Here is a 25,240-nt window from a genome sequence, read left to right as displayed (position 1 = left end):
ATATGTTGTAGTACTCTTAGGGCCTAATTCAGACCTGATCACAGCAGCAAATTTGTTAGCTAATGGGCAAAACCATGGGGGTAATTCAGAGTTGATCGCAGCAGCAAATTTGTTAGCAGTTGGGCAAAACCATGGGGGTAATTCTGACCTGATTGTAGCTGTGCTAAATTTAGCACAGCTACGATCACTTACACTGACATGCGGGGGAAGGGGCCCAGCACAGGGCTAGTCTGCCCTGCATGTCAGACCCCCCACTCCCCCCACAAGTACAAAAGCATCACACAGCAGCGATGCTTTTGAATTTGAAGAGTAACTCCCGGCCAGCACAGCTCCTGCGGCTGGCCGGGAGTTACTCGTCGCTGCCCGGGTCGCTGTGGCTGTGTATGACGTCACACAGCCACTGCAGCCAGCCCCCCACACGGTCCGGCCACGCCTGTGTTGGCTGGACCGCGCCCACAAAACGGCGGACGCCGTGCCGCCCCCTCCCGCCTCTGCCTGTCAATCAGGCAGAGACGATCGCTAGGCAACGACAGCCGTCGGCTGTCACCATGCGCCGGCGCACTGCAGCGCCGACGCATGTTCAGTTCTGACCTGACGCTGTGCTGCGAAGAACTGCAGTGAGCGATCAGGTCAGAATGACCCCCCCATGTGCACTGCAGGTGTGGCAGATATATAACATTTGCAGAGAGAGTTAGATTTGGTTGTGTTATTTTGTTTCTGTGCAGGGTAAATAAAGGCTGCTGTTTACACTGCAATTTAGATTTCAGTTTGAACACACCCCACCCAAATCTAACTCTCTCTGCACATGTTATATCTGCCCCTCCTGCAGTGCACATGGGAGGTAATTCTGAGTTGATCGCTGCAGGAGCTTTGTCAGCAGTTGGGCAAAACCATGTGCACTGCAGGGGAGGCAGATTTAACATGTGCAGAGAGAGTTAGATTTGGGTGTGGCGTGTTCAATCTGCAATCTAAATTGCAGTTTAAAAATAAAGCAGCCAGTATTTACCCTGCACAGAAACAAAATAGCCCACCCAAATCTAACTCTTTCTGCACATGTTATATCTGCCTCCCCTGCAGTGCACATGGTTTTGCCCAACTGCTAACAAAATTCCTGCTGCGATCAACTCAGAATTACCCCCCATGGTTTTGCCCATCTACTAATAAATTCGCTGCTGCGATCAACTCTGAATTAGGCCCCATGTGCACTGCAGGGGGCAGATATAACATGTGCAGTGCACATGGGTGGTCATTCCGAGTTGTTCGCTCGCAAGGCGATTTTAGCAGAGTTACACACGCTAAGCCGCCGCCTACTGGGAGTGAATCTTAGCTTCTTAAAATTGCGAACGATGTATTCGCAATATTGCGATTACAAACTACTTAGCAGTTTCAGAGTAGCTTCAGACTTACTCGGCATCTGCGATCAGTTCAGTGCTTGTCGTTCCTGGTTTGACGTCACAAACACACCCAGCGTTCGCCCAGACACTCCTCCGTTTCTCCAGCCACTCCTGCGTTTTTTCCGGAAACGGTAGCGTTTTCATCCACACGCCCATAAAACGCAGTGTTTCCGCCCAGTAACACCCATTTCCTGTCAATCACATTACGTTCGCCGGAGCGAAGAAAAAGCCGTGAGTAAAAAAACTATCTTCATAGCAAAATTACTTGGCGCAGTCGCAGTGCGAACATTGCGCATGCGTACTAAGCAGAAAAACGCTGCGATGCGAAGAAAATTACCGAGCGAACGACTCGGAATGAGGGCCATGGTTTTGCCCATTAGCTAGCAAATTTGCTGCTGCGATCAGGTCTGAATTAGGCCCTTAGAGCAATGTCCTGCAATGTATATCAAGCACTGGAAAAGCTTGGAAGGCAAGGTGGATTAAATATATGCTGTATTATAAATCAACATTCGTACCTGTGACAAAGGGAATGGGTTGTTGGGTAGAAACAACTAAGGTCAACAGTAGAGATGAGCGGGTTCGGTTTCTTTGAATCCGAACCCGCACGAACTTCACTTTTTTTTTCACGGGTCCGAGCGACTCGGATCTTCCCGCCTTGCTCGGTTAACCCGAGCGCGCCCGAACGTCATCATGACGCTGTCGGATTCTCGCGAGACTCGGATTCTATATAAGGAGCCGCGCGTCGCCGCCATTTTCACACGTGCATTGAGATTGATAGGGAGAGGACGTGGCTGGCGTCCTCTCCATTAGAATAGATTAGAAGAGAGAGAGAGAGAGAGAGATTGTGCAGACAGAGTTTACCACAGTGACCAGTGCAGTTGTTGTTAAGTTAACTTTTATTTAATATATCCGTTCTCTGCTATATCCGTTCTCTGCCTGAAAAAAACGATACACAGCAGTCACACAGTGTGACTCAGTCTGTGTGCACTCAGCTCAGCCCAGTGTGCTGCACATCAATGTATAAAAGCTTATAATAATTGTGGGGGAGACTGGGGAGCACTGCAGGTTGTTATAGCAGGAGCCAGGAGTACATAATATTATATTAATTTAAAATTAAACAGTGCACACTTTTGCTGCAGGAGTGCCACTGCCAGTGTGACTAGTGGTGACCAGTGCCTGACCACCAGTATAGTAGTATATTGTTGTATACTATCTCTTTATCAACCAGTCTATATTAGCAGCAGACACAGTACAGTGCGGTAGTTCACGGCTGTGGCTACCTCTGTGTCGGCAGTCGGCACTCGGCAGGCAGTCCGTCCATCCATAATTGTATAATTATATACCACCTAACCGTGGTATTTTTTTTTTCTTTCTTTATACCGTCGTCATAGTCATACTAGTTGTTACGAGTATACTACTATCTCTTTATCAACCAGTGTACAGTGCGGTAGTTCACGGCTGTGGCTACCTCTGTGTCGGCAGTCGGCAGGCAGTCCGTCCATCCATAATTGTATTATTATAATATATACCACCTAACCGTGGTTTTTTTTTCATTCTTTATACCGTCATAGTGTCATACTAGTTGTTACGAGTATACTACTATCTCTTTATCAACCAGTGTACAGTGCGGTAGTTCACGGCTGTGGCTACCTCTGTGTCGGCACTCGGCAGGCAGTCCGTCCATCCATAATTGTATTATAATATATACCACCTAACCGTGGTTTTTTTTTCATTCTTTATACTGTCATAGTGTCATACTAGTTGTTACGAGTATACTACTATCTCTTTATCAACCAGTGTACAGTGCGGTAGTTCACGGCTGTGGCTACCTCTGTGTCGGCAGTCGGCAGGCAGTCCATCCATCCATAATTGTATTATAATATATACCACCTAACCGTGGTTTTTTTTTCATTCTTTATACCGTCATAGTGTCATACTAGTTGTTACGAGTATACTACTATCTCTTTATCAACCAGTGTACAGTGCGGTAGTTCACGGCTGTGGCTACCTCTGTGTCGGCAGTCGGCAGGCAGTCCGTCCATCCATAATTGTATTATAATATATACCACCTAACCGTGGTTTTTTTTTCATTCTTTATACCGTCATAGTCAGTCATACTAGTTGTTACGAGTATACTACTATCTCTTTATCAACCAGTGTACAGTGCGGTAGTTCACGGCTGTGGCTACCTCTGTGTCGGAACTCGGCAGGCAGTCCGTCCATCCATAATTGTATTACAATATATACCACCTAACCGTGTTTTTTTTTTCATTCTTTATACCGTCATAGTCAGTCATACTAGTTGTTACGAGTATACTACTATCTCTTTATCAACCAGTGTACAGTGCGGTAGTTCACGGCTGTGGCTACCTCTGTGTCGGCACTCGGCAGGCAGTCCGTCCATCCATAATTGTATTACAATATATACCACCTAACCGTGGTTTTTTTATACCACCTAACCGTGGCAGTCCGTCCATAATTGTATACTAGTATCCAATCCATCCATCTCCATTGTTTACCTGAGGTGCCTTTTAGTTCTGCCTATAAAATATGGAGAACAAAAAAGTTGAGGTTCCAAAATTAGGGAAAGATCAAGATCCACTTCCACCTCGTGCTGAAGCTGCTGCCACTAGTCATGGCCGAGACGATGAAATGCCAGCAACGTCGTCTGCCAAGGCCGATGCCCAATGTCATAGTACAGAGCATGTCAAATCCAAAACACCAAATATCAGAAAAAAAAGGACTCCAAAACCTAAAATAAAATTGTCGGAGGAGAAGCGTAAACTTGCCAATATGCCATTTACCACACGGAGTGGCAAGGAACGGCTGAGGCCCTGGCCTATGTTCATGGCTAGTGGTTCAGCTTCACATGAGGATGGAAGCACTCAGCCTCTCGCTAGAAAACTGAAAAGACTCAAGCTGGCAAAAGCACCGCAAAGAACTGTGCGTTCTTTGAAATCCCAAATCCACAAGGAGAGTCCAATTGTGTCGGTTGCGATGCCTGACCTTCCCAACACTGGACGTGAAGAGCATGCGCCTTCCACTATTTGCATGCCCCCTGCAAGTGCTGGAAGGAGCACCCGCAGTCCAGTTCCTGATAGTCAGATTGAAGATGTCAGTGTTGAAGTACACCAGGATGAGGAGGATATGGGTGTTGCTGGCGCTGGGGAGGAAATTGACCAGAAGGATTCTGATGGTGAGGTGGTTTGTTTAAGTCAGGCACCCGGGGAGACACCTGTTGTCCGTGGGAGGAATATGGCCGTTGACATGCCAGGTGAAAATACCAAAAAAATCAGCTCTTCGGTGTGGAGGTATTTCACCAGAAATGCGGACAACAGGTGTCAAGCCGTGTGTTCCCTTTGTCAAGCTGTAATAAGTAGGGGTAAGGACGTTAACCACCTCGGAACATCCTCCCTTATACGTCACCTGCAGCGCATTCATAATAAGTCAGTGACAAGTTCAAAAACTTTGGGTGACAGCGGAAGCAGTCCACTGACCAGTAAATCCCTTCCTCTTGTAACCAAGCTCACGCAAACCACCCCACCAACTCCCTCAGTGTCAATTTCCTCCTTCCCCAGGAATGCCAATAGTCCTGCAGGCCATGTCACTGGCAAGTCTGACGAGTCCTCTCCTGCCTGGGATTCCTCCGATGCATCCTTGCGTGTAACGCCTACTGCTGCTGGCGCTGCTGTTGTTGCCGCTGGGAGTCGATGGTCATCCCAGAGGGGAAGTCGTAAGCCCACTTGTACTACTTCCAGTAAGCAATTGACTGTTCAACAGTCCTTTGCGAGGAAGATGAAATATCACAGCAGTCATCCTACTGCAAAGCGGATAACTGAGTCCTTGACAACTATGTTGGTGTTAGACGTGCGTCCGGTATCCGCCGTTAGTTCACAGGGAACTAGACAATTTATTGAGGCAGTGTGCCCCCGTTACCAAATACCATCTAGGTTCCACTGCTCTAGGCAGGCGATACCGAGAATGTACACGGACGTCAGAAAAAGACTCACCAGTGTCCTAAAAAATGCAGTTGTACCCAATGTCCACTTAACCACGGACATGTGGACAAGTGGAGCAGGGCAGGGTCAGGACTATATGACTGTGACAGCCCACTGGGTAGATGTATGGACTCCCGCCGCAAGAACAGCAGCGGCGGCACCAGTAGCAGCATCTCGCAAACGCCAACTCTTTCCTAGGCAGGCTACGCTTTGTATCACCGCTTTCCAGAATACGCACACAGCTGAAAACCTCTTACGGCAACTGAGGAAGATCATCGCGGAATGGCTTACCCCAATTGGACTCTCCTGTGGATTTGTGGCATCGGACAACGCCAGCAATATTGTGTGTGCATTAAATATGGGCAAATTCCAGCACGTCCCATGTTTTGCACATACCTTGAATTTGGTGGTGCAGAATTTTTTAAAAAACGACAGGGGCGTGCAAGAGATGCTGTCGGTGGCCAGAAAAATTGCGGGACACTTTCGGCGTACAGGCACCACGTACAGAAGACTGGAGCACCACCAAAAACTACTGAACCTGCCCTGCCATCATCTGAAGCAAGAAGTGGTAACGAGGTGGAATTCAACCCTCTATATGCTTCAGAGGTTGGAGGAGCAGCAAAAGGCCATTCAAGCCTATACAATTGAGCACGATATAGGAGATGGAATGCACCTGTCTCAAGTGCAGTGGAGAATGATTTCAACGTTGTGCAAGGTTCTGATGCCCTTTGAACTTGCCACACGTGAAGTCAGTTCAGACACTGCCAGCCTGAGTCAGGTCATTCCCCTCATCAGGCTTTTGCAGAAGAAGCTGGAGGCATTGAAGAAGGAGCTAAAAGGGAGCGATTCCGCTAGGCATGTGGGACTTGTGGATGCAGCCCTTAATTCGCTTAACAAGGATTCACGGGTGGTCAATCTGTTGAAATCAGAGCACTACATTTTGGCCACCGTGCTCGATCCTAGATTTAAAGCCTACCTTGGATCTCTCTTTCCGGCAGACACAGGTCTGCTGGGGTTGAAAGACCTGCTGGTGACAAAATTGTCAAGTCAAGCGGAACGCGACCTGTCAACATCTCCTCCTTCACATTCTCCCGCAACTGGGGGTGCGAGGAAAAGGCTCAGAATTCCGAGCCCACCCGCTGGCGGTGATGCAGGGCAGTCTGGAGCGACTGCTGATGCTGACATCTGGTCCGGACTGAAGGACCTGACAACGATTACGGACATGTCGTCTACTGTCACTGCATATGATTCTCTCAACATTGATAGAATGGTGGAGGATTATATGAGTGACCGCATCCAAGTAGGCACGTCACACAGTCCGTACTTATACTGGCAGGAAAAAGAGGCAATTTGGAGGCCCTTGCACAAACTGGCTTTATTCTACCTAAGTTGCCCTCCCACAAGTGTGTACTCCGAAAGAGTGTTTAGTGCCGCCGCTCACCTTGTCAGCAATCGGCGTACGAGGTTACATCCAGAAAATGTGGAGAAGATGATGTTCATTAAAATGAATTATAATCAATTCCTCCGCGGAGACATTGACCAGCAGCAATTGCCTCCACAAAGTACACAGGGAGCTGAGATGGTGGATTCCAGTGGGGACGAATTGATAATCTGTGAGGAGGGGGATGTACACGGTGATATATCGGAGGGTGAAGATGAGGTGGACATCTTGCCTCTGTAGAGCCAGTTTGTGCAAGGAGAGATTAATTGCTTCTTTTTTGGGGGGGGTCCAAACCAACCCGTCATATCAGTCACAGTCGTGTGGCAGACCCTGTCACTGAAATGATGGGTTGGTTAAAGTGTGCATGTCCTGTTTTGTTTATACAACATAAGGGTGGGTGGGAGGGCCCAAGGATAATTCCATCTTGCACCTCTTTTTTCTTTTCTTTTTCTTTGCATCATGTGCTGATTGGGGAGGGTTTTTTGGAAGGGACATCCTGCGTGACACTGCAGTGCCACTCCTAGATGGGCCCGGTGTTTGTGTCGGCCACTAGGGTCGCTAATCTTACTCACACAGCTACCTCATTGCGCCTCTTTTTTTCTTTGCGTCATGTGCTGTTTGGGGAGGGTTTTTTGGAAGGGACATCCTGCGTGACACTGCAGTGCCACTCCTAGATGTGCCCGGTGTTTGTGTCGGCCACTAGGGTCGCTAATCTTACTCACACAGTCAGCTACCTCATTGCGCCTCTTTTTTTCTTTGCGTCATGTGCTGTTTGGGGAGGGTTTTTTGGAAGGGCCATCCTGCGTGACACTGCAGTGCCACTCCTAGATGGGCCCGGTGTTTGTGTCGGCCACTAGGGTCGCTAATCTTACTCACACAGCTACCTCATTGCGCCTCTTTTTTTCTTTGCGTCATGTGCTGTTTGGGGAGGGTTTTTTGGAAGGGACATCCTGCGTGACACTGCAGTGCCACTCCTAGATGGGCCCGGTGTTTGTGTCGGCCACTAGGGTCGCTTATCTTACTCACACAGCGACCTCGGTGCAAATTTTAGGACTAAAAATAATATTGTGAGGTGTGAGGTATTCAGAATAGACTGAAAATGAGTGTAAATTATGGTTTTTGAGGTTAATAATACTTTGGGATCAAAATGACCCCCAAATTCTATGATTTAAGCTGTTTTTTAGTGTTTTTGGAAAAAAACACCCGAATCCAAAACACACCCGAATCCGACAAAAATAATTCGGTGAGGTTTTGCCAAAACGCGTTCGAACCCAAAACACGGCCGCGGAACCGAACCCAAAACCAAAACACAAAACCCGAAAAATTTCAGGCGCTCATCTCTAGTCAACAGTCATTAGGTCGACCATGGAAGGTTGACATGTATTAGCTCGACAGGGACAATAGGTCAACATGGTCATTAGGTCGACAGGTCAAAACTATGACATGGTATTATTAAACTTTATTTGGCGTCGTTTTCTTCGTAAAGTGACGGGGAACCCCAATTAGTGCACTGTGTCCCCTTGCATGGCTTGCTTCGCTCGCCATGCTTCGGGCAAGGTGCCTTGCTCCGCTCAGCACAGGTTACCGTTAAAATCATAGTCCACATGGATCGTTAAGTATGAATAAATACTTTTTTTTAAACTCATGTCAACCTTTTGACCTGTCGACCTAGAACATGGCAACCTTCAGTGGTCGACCTAATGACTGTCGATCTAAGCTGTGTCGACCTAACGACCGTATCCCAACAAAATGACCGTGCAGCGGTCTTGCATGTCAGCGGTGCACCTCAACTGCAGCATGATCGAGCCCAATATGGGACCAATGCTGGTATCAGTGATCACGGATAAGAACGGTTCACTTCAGCCTCAAAGGTATCTGACACTGGTATAGAGACAGATGCTGTGTGGTCTCAAGCAAGCAGATAGATGTAGCCTGATGCGCCAGTGCTGGCAACAGAAGCGGCTCCTGCTTTCCTATTTGCCGGCAAAACAAAGAATTAGCCCATCAATAGGCAACTGATAAAGTTACTGGGAAGCTGGTGGGCAGCAGTATGGGGGCAATATCAATGCATTTCACCTTTATCTAAGGACTTTTTCAAGATATGATCCTGGATCCCATTGACCTACAATACTGATTTTAATGGTTTATCTGGAAAGAAAAATCCTCCAGGATTTCTGCAAATATTCTAAAGCAGCCTAGAATTAGGGGAGGCAGGGTATTTCCAGATGTTAATTTCTACTACTTGGCAAGTCATTTGAGCCAAGTGGTGGCTACTTTTTCCCCTCTCAATACTATAGCTTGACTGGACCTGGTACATTGGAATCCACTTCCTAGCTTCAGCCTGGGGTCTGTCCAATGGTAATAGGCATGCCTCACTTGGTTCTTTGCCCTCCCTTAAGTTCTGCATATTTCTGTGGGACTCCTGCTGTACCTATAGTATTATAAATTGTCCACTTCAGTAGTCTTCCTCTACAGTAGTCCCACTATGGAACAACTTAGATTTCCTGCCTGGAGTGTCCTCCCCCATTTTAATTTCTGGATAAATGCAGGGATTAGAATGGCTCACAAGTTTACTGTTTATAATACCTGGGTATTCATGGCTCACATTCAGGGATTATTTCTCTTCCCTTCTACCTTTTTTTTTTTTTAATTCCTCCAGGTTTTCCATTTTCTTATTTCAATTCCCCAAGCAGATGTCATGCGAACCCCCACCCCATTTGAACAGCTCTGCCTCACCTCCTCACTCGGCAGGGTCAGGATATCTTACATCTATAACCTATTGATTGATGTAACCTGTGACTCTCAGAGCCGCCATGAGTGGGAAAGGGATTTGGGCCCACCTTAAAATGAATCCTGCTGGGAGGAGGTGAGAGAAGGAATTACTACGAGCTCACAAATGAAAGAACCTGCACATAAAATGTATTATCGGTGGTATTATACACCAGATAGACTCTCCAAAATTTTCCTTACCTCCACTCTGAGTTGCTGGCGGAACTGTGGCCAGAAGGAAAAACTTCTACATATTTGGTATACATGCCCTAATTTTTCATCCCATGTTGGAATGAAGTCCTCTCCATTATAAACTTCCTCTCTGACCATTTATTATCCCTGGACATGTGGTCTTTCCTGCTCTCTCGTCGTCTCCCAGATGTGAGCCTTCCAATGACAAAAATTTTCCCTTGTTTTTGCTGCAGCTAATTCTTTAATCACTAGGAACTGGAAATTCCCCAACCCTCCTATAGTGTCTGGTCTTACTTATGGTACCCATACACTTGTGCGATGCCCCGCGATGCAGTTCAGGTCTCTGGCCGCTCCCGGAGGGTGCCCATCGCACATCGCGGTGCGATATATCACATGTGATTTAAAAACCACATGCGATCGCACTGCGATGTGAGAAATATTAAGTGCAGCACATACTATCTTGAGACGCGACATTCGAGCGGCGTGCCTGCGCATCGCGTCTCAAGGTACCTAAAATGTGCATACAATCCTTTGATTTCTCTCACAGATGAGATCGAAATAGAAGGATAGCACCTAATATCTCACAAGTGTATGGGCACCATAACTATGGGGTCTATTTACTAAGCCTTAGATGGAGATAAAGTGCACGGAGATAAAGTACCAGCCAACCAGCTCCTAACTGTCATTTTCAAACCCAGCCTGTGACATGGTAGTTAGGAGCTGATTGGCTGGTACTTTATCTCCATCCACTTTATCTCCGTTCATGGCTTAATAAAAAGATCCCTATGTCCAGGCCCGACGCTAGCCGCTCAGCAAAAGGATGCAGAGCAGGTTGGCGCCAGACTGGAGATGGGGGCTCTCCCTGTGCTGCGCAGCCCTGTCCCCACTGCTGCTGCCAGCAGCTTGGAGCCACCTGTCCCCCTCCCCTGTGACAGCTGAGCTGGGTTGTTCCGGACAGAGAAGGGAGCGTGGCTACATGGGGATGAGGGTGGGCCTACACAGGACTGAGGGGGAGGCGCCACAGTGGACCAGGCTGCTGATGATGAGGAGGATGAGCTGAACAGAGATGGCCAGCCAGACTGTTAGGTAAGTGAAGGGAAAGAGAGTGAGTGCGAGAGATTGTGTGTGTATGTGTGTGTGTGCAGTCGTGTGTGTGTGCGCTCGTTGTGTGTGTGTGGGCGTTGTGTGTATAATGCCCATTTGTGGGCATGACATTTATGCAGCACTACTACTATGGGCATTACGTAAAAGCATCACTGCTACTATGGGCATTACATAAAAGCAGCACTGCTACTATGGGCATTACATGTAAGTGGCTCTACTACTATGGGCATTACATAAAAGCGGCACCGCTACTATGGGAATTATGTAAAAACGACGCTACTGCTATGGGCATTACATATAAGCGGCACTACTACTATGGGCATTACGTAAAAGTGGCATTACAACTATGGGCATTTTGTAAAAATGGCGCTACTACTATGTGCATTATATATACGCGCCACTATTACTATGGGCAATACGTAAAAGCGGCACTACTATGGGCATTATATATAAGCGGCACTACTACTATGGGCATTATGTAAAAGCGGCACTGCTACTATGGGCATTACATAAAAACAGTGCTACTACTATGAGCATTATGTATATGGGGCGCTACTACTGTGGGCATTATGTGTTTAAACGGTGTTACTACAATGGGCATTACATATAAGAGGCGCTACTACTATGGGCATTACATATAAGGGGCGCTACTACTATGGGCATTATGTATAAGGGGTGCTAATACTATGAGTATTACGTATAAGTGGCACTACTACTGTGGGCATTACATATTAGGGGTGCTGCTACTATGGGCATTACGTATACAAGGCGCTACTACTGTGGGCATTATGTGTATATGCGGCACTACTACTTGTTGTGTAATGTGAATACGATTGTGCTACTGTGTGGCGTAAATGGAAATGGGGGTACTATTGTGTGACCACGCCCATTCCTTGTAAGACCACACCCCTTTTTCCGGCACACGCTGTCCCTTTGTAAAGTATGGGAGGGCGCAAATTTATAGTTTGCAGGAGGGCACCGAACACCCTAGCACTGGCCCTGCTTATGTCTGGTATATTGCAAGCATTAAAAAGATTATTATCTACATGATAGTCTTCATAAATTTGACCTTGTGTGGGCTCCATAGTTTCAAACAGAGACTCGCCAAAGGAAATGCTTATGATTGTATGTTCACATTTATTGTTGTTGTTTATTTTCTATGCACAAAAAAATAATAATAAGAAAACAAGAAGAGGGCACTTCAAAATGAAAAGCATGGGGATGGAAAGAAAAATTGACTAAGGTTGTAGGACCTTGGTATCAAACTAAAGCTTTACAGTTCTTCCTGTCATTCATAGACCCTGGAACTGGAGTCATAATCTCCAGCCAGTCTTATTTGTGCAAAAGTCACTTGACAGCTTCCACTGATTTCTCTTTAAACCACCTTCAGTTCCCATGTTAGTGGGTTGTGAGTATTACGGAAAGCTGTCCTCCCTGTCACCCTGATTAGTATGCCCTTATCTCCTTGGACCAGCTAAGAACTAAAGGCCCGATTCTGAGTCAGACGCTGGCGTGTCCGTATCTGCGGCTTTTGCTGTAGTTGCAACTTTAAGCACATGCTGCTACAAATTCATTCCCTGATGTACATCTGTGTATCTGAATGTGCAATGACTGAAATGCCCGCTCTCTGTGCATGTAGATCCATCACACTGTTGAAACTTGCACCTGCCCTGTGGCAGGTGCATATCATCTGCTGAATATGGCCTACTATGCAAATTGTTCTGTGTCTACTGTATGAATGCAGCCACTATCAGCGACATTCCCATGACACTTCCATAAAATGCAACATCTCCATGCGCCTTGTCATGATTCCAGCTTGCCCTCAGATACAGCATCCTAGAACACTTGGGTCATGACAGTGCGCACTTCAGTCACTTAGCATAAATAAACAATTTCAGTGCCACTACAAAACAATGTAAGGGAGTCTTTCCGTTCCAATATTTCACAATTAGGGGCCCAGTGATAAAACTTGTTGTGAATGATAAAACTTGTTGCGTATGATAAATGATGCTCCAGCCAATCAGCTTCCATGTGTAATTTCTCAAACTCATGACAGGAGCTGAACACGTGACAGTTATGAGCTGATTATCTGGAGCACCATTTTTCATACGCGACGGGTTTTATCAAGCACAAGTTTTATCACTTGTTGATAAATGAGCCCCTTAATAACACACGTGTGTAACATTGACCTCACGGGCTTGCTAGTTCAACGAGAAACAAGAAGAATATGCTAGATTAAATGTATTTAATCTGAAAAATATTTCCAAGGTTTGGTTACAAACATTGAGGCACAGATTTTTTGCAAATACTTTCAGAGAGAAAAGAGAAAAAAATCATCAGAAATCAAGGTTGCTTACATACGAGACCTATTTTTCTGCTGTGAAAGAAATCACAGAATAAATTGGTGCACTCCTCAGTCACAAGACTTCTCTTCAGATAATGGATGCTTTGTGCTGGGAGCATCTGACTCTTATCAGTCTAGCAGCTGCTCCTTGGCCCCCACCTTTCTTAACTCTTTAAACCCAAGGTGCACTCATCTTCCTATCTCTAGCTCAGGTTTATACACTGCTCAAAAAAATAAAGGGAACACTAAAATAACACATCCTAGATCTGAATGAATGAAATATTCTTATTAAATACTTTGTTCTTTACATAGTTGAATGTGCTGACAACAAAATCACACAAAAATTATCAATGGAAATCAAATTTATTAACCCATGGAGGTCTGGATTTGGAGTCACACTCAAACTTAAAGTGGAAAAACACACTACAGGCTGATCTAACTGTGATGTAATGTCCTTAAAACAAGTCAAAATGAGGTTCAGTAGTGTGTGTGGCCTCCACGTGCCTGTATGACCTCCCTACAACGCCTGGGCATGCTCCTGATGAGGTGGCGGATGGTCTCCTGAGGGATCTCCTTCCAGACCTGGACTAAAGCATCCGCCAACTCCTGGACAGTCTGTGGTGCAACGTGGCGGTGGTGGATGTAGCGAGACATGATGTCCCAGATGTGCTCAATTGGATTCAGGTCTGGGGAACGGGCGGGCCAGTCCATAGCATCAATGCCTTCGTCTTGCAGGAACTGCTGACACACTCCAGCCACATGAGGTCTAGCATTGTCTTGCATTAGGAGAAACCCAAGGCCAACCACACAAGCATATGGTCTCACAAGGGGTCTGAGGATCTCATCTCCGTACCTAATGGCAGTCAGGCTACCTCTGGCAAACACATGGTGGGCTGTGTGGCCCCCCAAAGAAATGCCACCCCACACCATTACTGACCCACTGCCAAACCGGTCATGCTGGAGGATGTTGCAGGCAGGAGAACATTCTCTTTGGCGTCTCCAGACTCTGTCACGTCTGTCACATGTGCTCAGTGAGAACCTGCTTTCATCTGTGAAGAGCACAGGGCGCCAGTGGCGAATTTGCCAATCTTGGTGATCTCTGGCAAATGCCAAACGTCCTGCACGGTGTTGGGCTGTAAGCACAACCCCTACCTGTGGATGTCGGGCCCTCATACCACCCTCATGGAGTCTGTTTCTGATCGTTTGAGTAGACACATGCACATTTGTGGCTTGCTGGAGGTCATTTTGCAGGGCTCTGGCAGTGCTCCTCCTGTTCCTCCTTGCACAAAGGTAGCGGTCCTGCTGCTGGGTTGTTGCCCTCCTACGGCCTCCTCCACGTCTCCTGATGTACTGGCCTGTCTCCTGGTAGCGCCTCCATGCTCTGGACACTACGCTGACAGACACAGCAAACCTTCTTGCCACAGCTCGCATTGATGTGCCATCCTGGATGAGCTGCACTACCTGAGCCACTTGTGTGGGTTGTAGGGAGGTCATATAGGCACGTGGAGGCCACACCCACTACTGAGCCTCATTTTTTACTTGTTTTAAGGACATTACATCAAAGTTGTATCAGCCTGTAGTGTGTTTTTCCACTTTAATTTTGAGTGTGACTCCAAATCCAAACCTCAATGGGTTAATAAATTTGATTTCCAATAATCATTTTTGTGTGATTTTGTTGTCAGCATATTCAACTATGTAAAGAACAAAGTATTTAATAAGAATATTTAATTCATTCAGATCTAGGATGTGTTATTTTAGTGTTCCCTTTATTTTTTTGAGCAGTGTACAAAGCGCATGGATGGTGACAGGATTCCTTTGAAGTTAACTACTAGACCCTCAGACATCCTAAATTAACTTATTTCTTAACATAGTTTTAAAAAGTTAGGTCTAGTTATTTGGGAGTGAAGCATATACTTTAAAATCACAGGGCCTAATTCAGCATGGATCAAGCATCTTTATTCTGAGAAATTGCATTTAGAAAGACGCCGCCCTGACAGAAAGAAAACGCCCCATGCAAATTTGCAAATGCAACGGAGATTGCTATTAACTTGGCAGATGCATGTGCAAATCCCGGAACATTGAAGAATCTTTGCCATCTGAGCAAATGTAAGTAGGTTTAAGGCTGCCACTAATCTGCAACTGAGACGGCTGGAAGTGGTCTGCACTGACATCATAGACCCTCCCCAAAAATGCCTGGGCATGCCTGCGGTTTTTCTGACACACCCCAAAAATGGCAGGTTTCCACCCAGAAATGCTGGCTTCCTATCAGTCAAGCAGCGGCTACATTGTGTTTATAATCTGTATGCATTTTCTGTTGCTATTATCCCATGTGGGTGCGCAATGTGAACGCTACACATGCGCAGTCATTCGATAATCGCTTGATTTGCAAATTCTCTAATTGCTGAATTAGGCTCACAATCTTTTATGACAAGTCTTAGGGGGGATCTACTAAACAGAAAATGTGGTAAAACCTCCGTTTACTGAATTGTCCAAAGGTACTCTGACCGCTAGGGCACCGCCGCGGTGGGGAACGCCAGATTTTGGCGTTACCCCATAGAAGCCTATGGGCTTCTCTCCGCAGTGCTGGTGTGAGGCATCCAATCGGATTCCTCCCAGCATGCCCCATGATCGCCCCATCACACATGTGCATAACGACTCCCCGGTCATAAACCCGAAAGTCCAGCGCCCGCTCGAGTTCGCAAATGACAGGTCTTATAGGAACAGCTGTCCTTTGCAATACCAATCCCATACTGTATGTTATTGCATATACGATTGGTATCAGTGCGATGATCAGCGATCTACTAACCTTGTGGTGTACATCCCGCCTTTAGATTGTTATCTCGCTTCCTTGCATTGGCTTCAAATTGATTTGAAACATTTTCAGACTTAGTGTCTCATGAGTGTGTCACGAACCGGTCTCTTACCTTTGCGGGTTCTGGGGTTCATCCGTTGCCAGTGCGGTTGCTCGCGGTGCTGTGCGCCCGTGTGGGGACGCGGCGTGATCGGTGGCACAGGTAATGCAGAATCTGGGAACTGTGAGTGCGGGGACCAAATGGCCTAAGGCACTGCGGTGTGTCTGCTGTATAGGAGGTGGCCATGTTGGAGACCAAATAGGTAATACAGAGCACTTGTGAAAACACCTGTGGGCAGGTGTAAGCCAATCCCGTGCTTGTGCTGCCTTTTAGTAGGCTGGGATTATGTTACTCTGGGCCAGTGCTTTGTTGTATCAACGCTGTGCTCTAGCTCTGAGCTCTCTCCGTGCATTCCTGTGTGATTCCCGTGGTCCAGATATCGCCTCCGTTCCCAGAGGTTCGTCTGCAGCCTTCACTGCTAAAAGATCTACCAGCTCCCCGCTGTGCCGTCAGTTAATTGCACACCTACTGGAAGCAGTTGGATTCCCAGAGTCTTGCATGAGGTTACCTTGTCTGCCTACCATACAAAGTTTGGAGGATTCCACTACTCTCAGCTGTTCGTTTGTTCTACTCAGCATTTAACCCATTCATCACCTTGTCTTCTGCTACAGTTTCACAGTGATCTCCGGAATCTGCAAGTAACCCAATTCAGTACTTTTATTTTCTATGTTGCCATAACAAATATAATTCTTCACAGCCTCTCAGTTAACTCTCAAAACTTCATTGCAAATCCTTACAGTTATTTCTTCATGTCTGCATTATCCAGTTAAACACATTCTACAGTTCTGCATCAAAGCTTATTTATATTTGGACAATTCAACATTTATTCATCAGCTTGTTTTGCATACGTTTCCATGAACATTTCTTTTATTTATCTTTGAGCTTTATCCTGCATATTATTTCTGCCATTCCTGCAATACTTCAGTATAATATGATGATTAACAACTTGTCATTTAACTCTTTACTGAATTGTTATTTTTAATAAATATATGAAACGGAACTTACTTCGTCCTCCCTACTTTCTTCATACCCCAGCACCTACACCTGTGGTTGGTCCCGGGTTAACGGATTCACAAAAACACCCGGACCTGACAGTAAGCACTGGCCACATGGATCCGTCAAGTGACCAATTCGCAGGAGGCGGTGCTACGTCAAATATCCTTTCCCGTCTGGAAAACCAGGAGTCTATACAGACACAAATAGTTCAGTTTATGCAAACTATGGCAGTTTGGAGATTCTTCATACAGCTATTAAAACGTCTCAAGTCCAGATTCCAACTCCGGTTGTCCCAGTTACCACTACAGCTTCTCCTGTGACGCTGCCTACGTCCCGCTTGCAGTTACCCTCTCCGAGTAAGTTTGACGGAACCCCAAAACTTTGCAGAGGATTCCTGAATCAATGCGAGATCCAGTTCGAACTGTTGTCCTCCAGTTTCCCATCAGCTCGTTCTAAGGTTGCATATATTATTGCCCTCCTTTCCGGTCAGGCTCTGGAGTGGGCATCACCATTATGGGAAAGAGGTGATCCTATCTTCTCTAATTACAAGGAGTTCGTATCATCCTTCCGGAGAATCTTTGACGAACCAGGCAGGACCACCTCAGCATCTTTGGAGATTCTCCGTCTACGTCAAGGTTTACGTCTTGTCAGTCAATATATTATTCAGTTTCGCACGTTGTCTTCAGAGTTAAACTGGAATGAGGAGGCCCTGATCGCCGCGTTCTGGAATGGACTTTCAGAGAAAATCAAGGATGATTTAACTATCCGGGATGTGCCAACTAAACTGGATGAATTGATTTCTCTCTGTAACAAACTTGACCTACGCTACAGGGAGCGATGTTTAGAGAAATCCAGGGCAGAGCGGTCCAGTCCACGTTATCATCTTAGGCCTCGACAAGATTCTTCATCACAGTCTCCGGTAACGACAGAAGAACCTATGCAGATTGGGCGCTCTCGCCTCACAGAGGAGGAACGACTTCGTCGTCGACAGGGTAACCTCTGCATGTACTGTGGGTCCTCCGAACATTTAGTTAAATTCTGCAAACTCCGACCGGGAAACTCTCGCTCCTAGCTTATTCAAGAGAGGTTAAGCTAGGAGTTACTTTAGAATCACGTTCTGGGAAAGAGCCGACCTTGTCTATTCAATTAGAAGTTCCAAGTTCTACAGTGAAAGTTTCAGCTCTCCTAGATTCCGGGGCAGCCGAGAACTTCATCTCCTCAGCCTTTGTCTTACGGTTTAAAGTTCAAACCATGCCTCTGGAAGCAGCAGTTGCTGTTACAGCAGTGGATGGAAGTCGAATTCCAGATGGTATAATTACTCATCGAACCGTATGTCTCAAGATGAAAGTTGGTGTGCTCCATTCCGAATACGTCTCCTTCTACGTGATTCCCAAAGCCTCTCAAGATGTGATACTTGGTTTACCTTGGCTGCAGAAGCATAATCCTCAACTTAATTGGCAAACCATGGAAGTCCTTTCGTGGGGTAAATCTTGTACCAAGGACTGTTTAGCCTCAATTGTACCTCTCCGGTCAATTAGCCTTCCCGACCTACCTCCGGTGTATCAATCCTTTGCGGATGTTTTCAGTAAACAAGCAGCAGACTCTCTACCTCCTCATCACGAATGGGACTGCCCAATCGTCCTGGTTCCGGGTAAAACACCTCCTAGGGGACGAATTTATCCGCTATCCATCCCAGAGACGCAAGCTATGTCTGATTATATACAGGAAAATCTAACCAAAGGATTTATCAGACCATCTTCTTCACCTGCAGGAGCCGGATTCTTCTTCGTTAAGAAGAAGGACGGTGGGTTACGACCATGCATAGATTACCGTGGACTCAATGAGATCACTGTGAAAAACAAGTATCCATTACCCTTAATTCCAGAATTATTTGACCGGGTAAAGGGAGCTACTGTGTTTACAAAATTGGATCTCCGAGGGGCCTACAATTTAATCCGCATCCGGGCAGGGGACGAGTGGAAGACTGCTTTTAATACCCGGGATGGGCATTACGAATACCTTGTAATGCCTTTTGGTCTTTGTAATGCACCTGCAGTTTTTCAAAGCTATGTGAATGAACTTTTTCGTGATCTTCTCTACAAGTGTCTAGTAGTGTACTTGGATGATATCCTAATATTCTCTACGGATCTAAAGTCTCACCGTCACCAAGTTAAAGAGGTACTGACACGTCTGAGGAAAAATCAACTCTATTGTAAGTTAGAGAAGTGCACTTTTGAAGTATCTTCCATACCGTTCCTTGGTTACATCATTTCTGGATCAGAGCTATGTATGGATCCCGGTAAGGTACAAGCTATCCGAGATTGGTCCACTCCTACAACTCTCAAGGGGATTCAGCGATTTCTTGGCTTTGCTAATTTCTATAGGAGATTCATTAAGAATTATTCTTCGTTAGCTGCTCCCATCACAGCCTTAACTCGCAAGGGAGCAAATCCTACGAACTGGTCTTCTGAAGCAATTAAAGCCTTCTCTGATTTAAAGCAAGCCTTTGGGTCAGCCCCCATTCTTCGACAGCCTGATTTGAATCGTCCCTTTCTACTAGAGGTGGATGCATCTACAGAAGCAGTAGGAGCTGTGTTAACACAAGTCTTTGAAGATAAAAAGGTCCATCCCTGCGGATATTTCTCCCGTAAATTCCTCCCGGCAGAACGTAATTATGCAATCGGTGAGCAAGAATTACTTGCCATCAAGTTGGCATTTGAGGAGTGGAGATACCTTCTAGAAGGAGAACAACATCGCATTACAGTTTATACTGATCATAAGAATCTTCTGTATCTGCAGTCAGCTCAGTGTCTGAATCCACGACAAGCTCGATGGGCGCTTTTCTTCACACGATTTGATTTCAAGCTCATCTATCGTCCAGGGTCTCAGAACAAAAAGGCAGATGCCCTTTCCCGGTCCTTTGCTTCTTCTGAATTAAATGATGCTACCACGAATCAAGCCATTGTGAATCCTACGTCCTTTTTAATGACTCGAAACTCTCCAGTTCCTCCGCCTGGCAAGACCTTTGTTGCCACAAGTCTTCGAAAACGCTGCTTACCTGGGCTCACTCCTCTTCCTTCATGGGTCATCCTGGGGTTCTAAAGACTCTCAAATTTATTCAACAGTCTTATTGGTGGCCACGTCTCAAAGCCGATGTCCAAGAGTTTATAGCAGCATGTCCTAAATGTGCCCAACATAAGAGTCCAAGAAGTTCTCCACCAGGTTTATTACATCCATTATCCATACCCAAACAACCATGGACTCATATCTCAATGGATTTCGTGACCGATCTACCTCCATCAAAAGGGCGAAATACCATTTGGGTGATAGTGGATCGATTTTCGAAAATGGCACATTTCATTCCATTAACTGGGTTACCATCAGCCCCTTTACTAGCCAGATTGTTCATCTCTGAAATCTTCAAGTTGCATGGCCTTCCTCGAGAGATTATCTCTGATCGGGGAACACAGTTTATGGCCAAGTTTTGGAGGTCGCTTTGTTCATCTTTAAATGTCAAGTTGAATTTTTCTTCTGCATATCATCCTCAGACAGATGGACAAACTGAGAGAGTCAACCAAGACCTTGAAACATTTCTCCGGCTATATATATCGTCCTCACAGGATGACTGGGTTGACTACCTTCCATTGGCAGAATTTGCTCATAATAATCTCTTCCATTCATCTTCAGAATCTACGCCCTTTTATATTAACTTCGGCTTTCATCCTCGTGTGCCAGAGTTCCATCCATTGCCAGCCCTAGAGGTTCCAGCGGCAGATCAAGAGCTTCAACGTCTATCTAGAATCTGGAGTTGTGTACGTAAGTCCTTGGTCAAAACTTCCGCTCGTTATAAATCTTTTGCAGATAGAAAACGTAAAGCTGTACCGAATTACAAAGTGGGAGACCAAGTTTGGATTTCTACGCGCAATCTCAGGTTCAAAGTTCCTTCTAAGAAATTTGCTCCCAAGTTTATTGGTCCATTTCCCATTGTAAAGGTACTCAACCCTGTGTCATACAAAGTCAAGTTGCCACCGTCTTTGAGAATTCCTAACGCCTTTCATACATCTTTACTGAAGCCTTTGATTCTCAATAAGTTCCGTACTACCCAGTCCAAATCTCCTAAAGTTCACTCTTTGCAGAATGAGGAATTTGAAGTTAAAGAGATTGTGGACTCACGTTCCCGATATGGACGCTTACAGTTTTTGGTCGATTGGAAGGGTTACGGTCTGGAGGAGAGATCCTGGGTTTTCTCTGAAGATGTTCATGCTCCAAGACTGGTACAGAAATACTTCTCCAAAAATCCTGACAAGGTTCAAAGGTGTTCGGAGACCACCCGTAGAAGAGGGGGTACTGTCACGAACCGGTCTCTTACCTTTGCGGGTTCTGGGGTTCATCCGTTGCCAGTGCGGTTGCTCGCGGTGCTGTGCGCCCGTGTGGGGACGCGGCGTGATCGGTGGCACAGGTAATGCAGAATCTGGGAACTGTGAGTGCGGGGACCAAATGGCCTAAGGCACTGCGGTGTGTCTGCTGTATAGGAGGTGGCCATGTTGGAGCCCAAATAGGTAATACAGAGCACTTGTGAAAACACCTGTGGGCAGGTGTAAGCCAATCCCGTGCTTGTGCTGCCTTTAAGTAGGCTGGGATTATGTTACTCTGGGCCAGTGCTTTGTTGTATCAACTCTGTGCTCTAGCTCTGAGCTCTCTCCGTGCATTCCTGTGTGATTCCCGTGGTCCAGATATCGCCTCCGTTCCCAGAGGTTCGTCTGCAGCCTTCACTGCTAAAAGATCTACCAGCTCCCCGCTGTGCCGTCAGTTAATTGCACACCTACTGGAAGCAGTTGGATTCCCAGAGTCTTGCATGAGGTTACCTTGTCTGCCTACCATACAAAGTTTGGAGGATTCCACTACCCTCAGCTGTTCGTTTGTTCTACTCAGCATTTAACCCATTCATCACCTTGTCTTCTGCTACAGTTTCACAGTGATCTCCGGAATCTGCAAGTAACCCAATTCAGTACTTTTATTTTCTATGTTGCCATAACAAAGATAATTCTTCACAGCCTCTCAGTTAACTCTCAAAACTTCATTGCAAATCCTTACAGTTATTTCTTCATGTCTGCATTATCCAGTTAAACACATTCTACAGTTCTGCATCAAAGCTTATTTATATTTGGACAATTCAACATTTATTCATCAGCTTGTTTTGCATACGTTTCCATGAACATTTCTTTTATTTATCTTTGAGCTTTATCCTGCATATTATTTCTGCCATTCCTGCAATACTTCAGTATAATATGATGATTAACAACTTGTCATTTAACTCTTTACTGAATTGTTATTTTTAATAAATATATGAAACGGAACTTACTTCGTCCTTCCTACTTTCTTCATACCCCAGCACCTACACCTGTGGTTGGTCCCGGGTTAACGGATTCACAAAAACACCCGGACCTGACAGAGTGGAGATTGTAAGGAAGACATTTCCCTCCATTACATGGCCTCCTGCAGTGGATAGTAAACACGCATTCTTTTACAACCAAACCAAAGTTCTTTTGGCTCAGTTCAATTAGTTACTAAGGGTCTAATTGAGACCTGATCGCTGTTGTGCGAAATCGCACAACGGCTGATTGCTGAATGATTGTGCATCCATATACACCGCAATGCGCAGGCGCGATGCCATACAGTGACAGGATGGTACAAAAATGTCAATTGCAAGGTGATTGACAGGAAGAGGACGTTCGTGGGTGGTATCTGGCTGTTTTCTGGGAGTGTCATGAAAATCGCAGGCATTCCCAAGCGTTTTCTGGCAGGGTGTGTGACGTCAACTCCGGCCCCGATGAGCCTGTTTGTATTGCACTGTAGGGGTAAGTCCTGGGCTACGCACAGACTGCACAGTATGGAAAAATTATTCGATGGTGACTGAGTTGCAAACAGAAATACAGATGTCCGCTGCCTGGCGAAGTTTTCGCACGGCGTACACATGCATTCCCACAGTTGCACGGGCAGGTTTCCACTCTCCTTTGGCGGCGACTATCTGATCGCAGCCCTCTGCATATTTGCAGCACAGCAATCAGGTCTGAATTAGGCCCTAATTTCAGAACTGCGATGTTCATACAGTTTGAAAATAACATGTGTGTCTCAATTTGTACTGCGACTCTACAAACTAAATCAGGACACATGAGCAGTGCAACTCAGACACGTGCAGATGAAAAATACAGCTCCACTGCATCCAACATCACTGCTGTGCCTGACTCAAAATCAAGCCCCAAGTCTCTACTACTGGTAAAGGCTCTCCAAAGTCCAGAAATCAAGGTACATATTGTAGGCATGTACAGCAGCACATTGATCAACAAAAGTGCTTAATTACTGTGCAAAGATTTCAGGGTACTGGTCCCACTAATCTTTTTAGAGATCTCCAGATCTTCAATATCATCTGCACTACCAACACACAAGCAAAGTGCCATCAGCATTCTTCCAAAAGATAGAGTTCTAGCCCAGTTTAATGGCTATTTACAGTGCCTGTTGCCTTTCTCTTATCACACCTGAAAACTGGCACATCCAAGTGAGCTGACCTTGTATTAATGAAATTATAAAAAAATAATAATCAAGTAATGTTAATAGTTTAACAATAAGCATTAGGGATCTGTTGGTGATGTATTAAAATGCTGTTGATTTTTTTATAAATTGCATCAAGAATACTTTGGTAAGTAGACCTAACGCTGGATACATGCTATATAATTATCGGGCTGGACTTATGAAATTTGTATGATTGGGCCAATAGTTGTATAGTGTATATATGCAGGAATGTTAGCTGATAATCGGCTTCAGACACTCCTACAGCAGTCAGATCGAGAGGTCGGGGCTTATTTATTCCAATTTGTGATCTCCGATAGGTGCACACTGATCAGATAATCGTTCAGTCGGGTCAGAGCGTTTATCTGATCAGCAAAGTTGATCCGCAAGAGTGTACCCAGTTAAGCCTCACATTTAATATAAAAAATGGTCTCATCCAGCATTGTATTGATTTAAAGGTCTTGAAATCACCATTTAATAACACATTATGTTGTCAGGTTACAGTTTTAGAAATATTTATTTATATGTTTTTATTCTCTATGTAGGAAAATGGTGTTTACATTATTGGTAGGATGATTTTACCAAACAGACAAAATGATTGTATTAGAAGCAAGTCTACTTTGTTACAGGTAAGAGTATCTTCTGTTTCATATACCTCTGAAGGCAATTTCATGTTTTAACCAGGTTTTTAACATAACTACAGTGCTGTACTGTACCTGCTTCAATCCTTCCTCATATGTATCACTCTGCACAATACAAAACTCATTCCTATAATGCAAATTTATGTGGAACGGTGGCAGCTCAAAAATCAGCCTACAAAAACTATACCAATAGAGAACTAGTGCAGGGTATAAAGTTCCGCAGTAATACTAATTATAGCTATGTGGATGCATTGATATATTATTGCAACTGGCTTAGTGATGGAGACATATACAGTGCATCCGGAAAGTATTCATAGCACTTCACTTTTTCCACATTTTGTTATGTTACAGCTTTATTCCAAAATAGAATAAATTAATTTTCTCTAACGTCCTAGTGGATACTGGAGTTCTGTACTTTAGAACCATGGGGTATAGAACGGGTCCACTGGAGCCTGGCACTTTGAAACCTTTAGTGTGTGTATGTGTGTGCTGACTCCTCCCCTCTATGTACCTCTTACCAGACTCAGTTTAGAAAAATGTGCCCAAGGAGATGGGTGCATTTCTCTGGAGCTCCAGAGAGTTTCCTTTATTTTTTGTTTTAGTTAGTTATTTTCAGGTAGTCATGGTTGGCAACCAGGCTACCTGTTTCGTGAGGTCTTAGAGGGGGACCAACCTCCTGAGGGTTAATGGTTCGTAATCCCACCTGATAGGACATTGAGCTCCTGAGGTGCTGATTACACATCGTTAGTATGTGTGCCCACGCTGGCAGCTAGCCGCCACCATCTAACAGATGCCAAAGATCAAAGTGTGGTGAGTGTTACACCGGGGTCCCAGTTAGTGGGTCCCCGGTGCAGTTTTGGCGACATGTCGCGCAGCGGTCAC

The 25,240-nt window shown here is 45.5% G+C and overlaps 1 protein-coding gene across 13 annotated transcripts in view; it reads left to right on the top strand.

Moving 5' to 3' along the window:
- NEK10 (NIMA related kinase 10) overlaps positions 1-25,240 on the top strand; it is an 831,700-nt gene that overhangs the window by 195,365 nt on the left and 611,095 nt on the right. For all 13 annotated transcript variants that reach the window (XM_063922254.1, XM_063922250.1, XM_063922255.1 and 10 more), the window contains one exon: positions 24,263-24,346. In XM_063922254.1, coding sequence (XP_063778324.1) covers positions 24,263-24,346 — 84 coding nt within the window. The remainder of the gene's footprint in view (positions 1-24,262; positions 24,347-25,240) is intronic.

The sequence above is a fragment of the Pseudophryne corroboree genome, chromosome 5 (genome assembly GCF_028390025.1).
Source record: "Pseudophryne corroboree isolate aPseCor3 chromosome 5, aPseCor3.hap2, whole genome shotgun sequence".
Taxonomy (NCBI): Eukaryota; Metazoa; Chordata; class Amphibia; order Anura; family Myobatrachidae; genus Pseudophryne; species Pseudophryne corroboree.
Note: the sequence above shows the minus strand (reverse complement) of the source record. Positions and strands in the feature narration are given on the sequence as shown.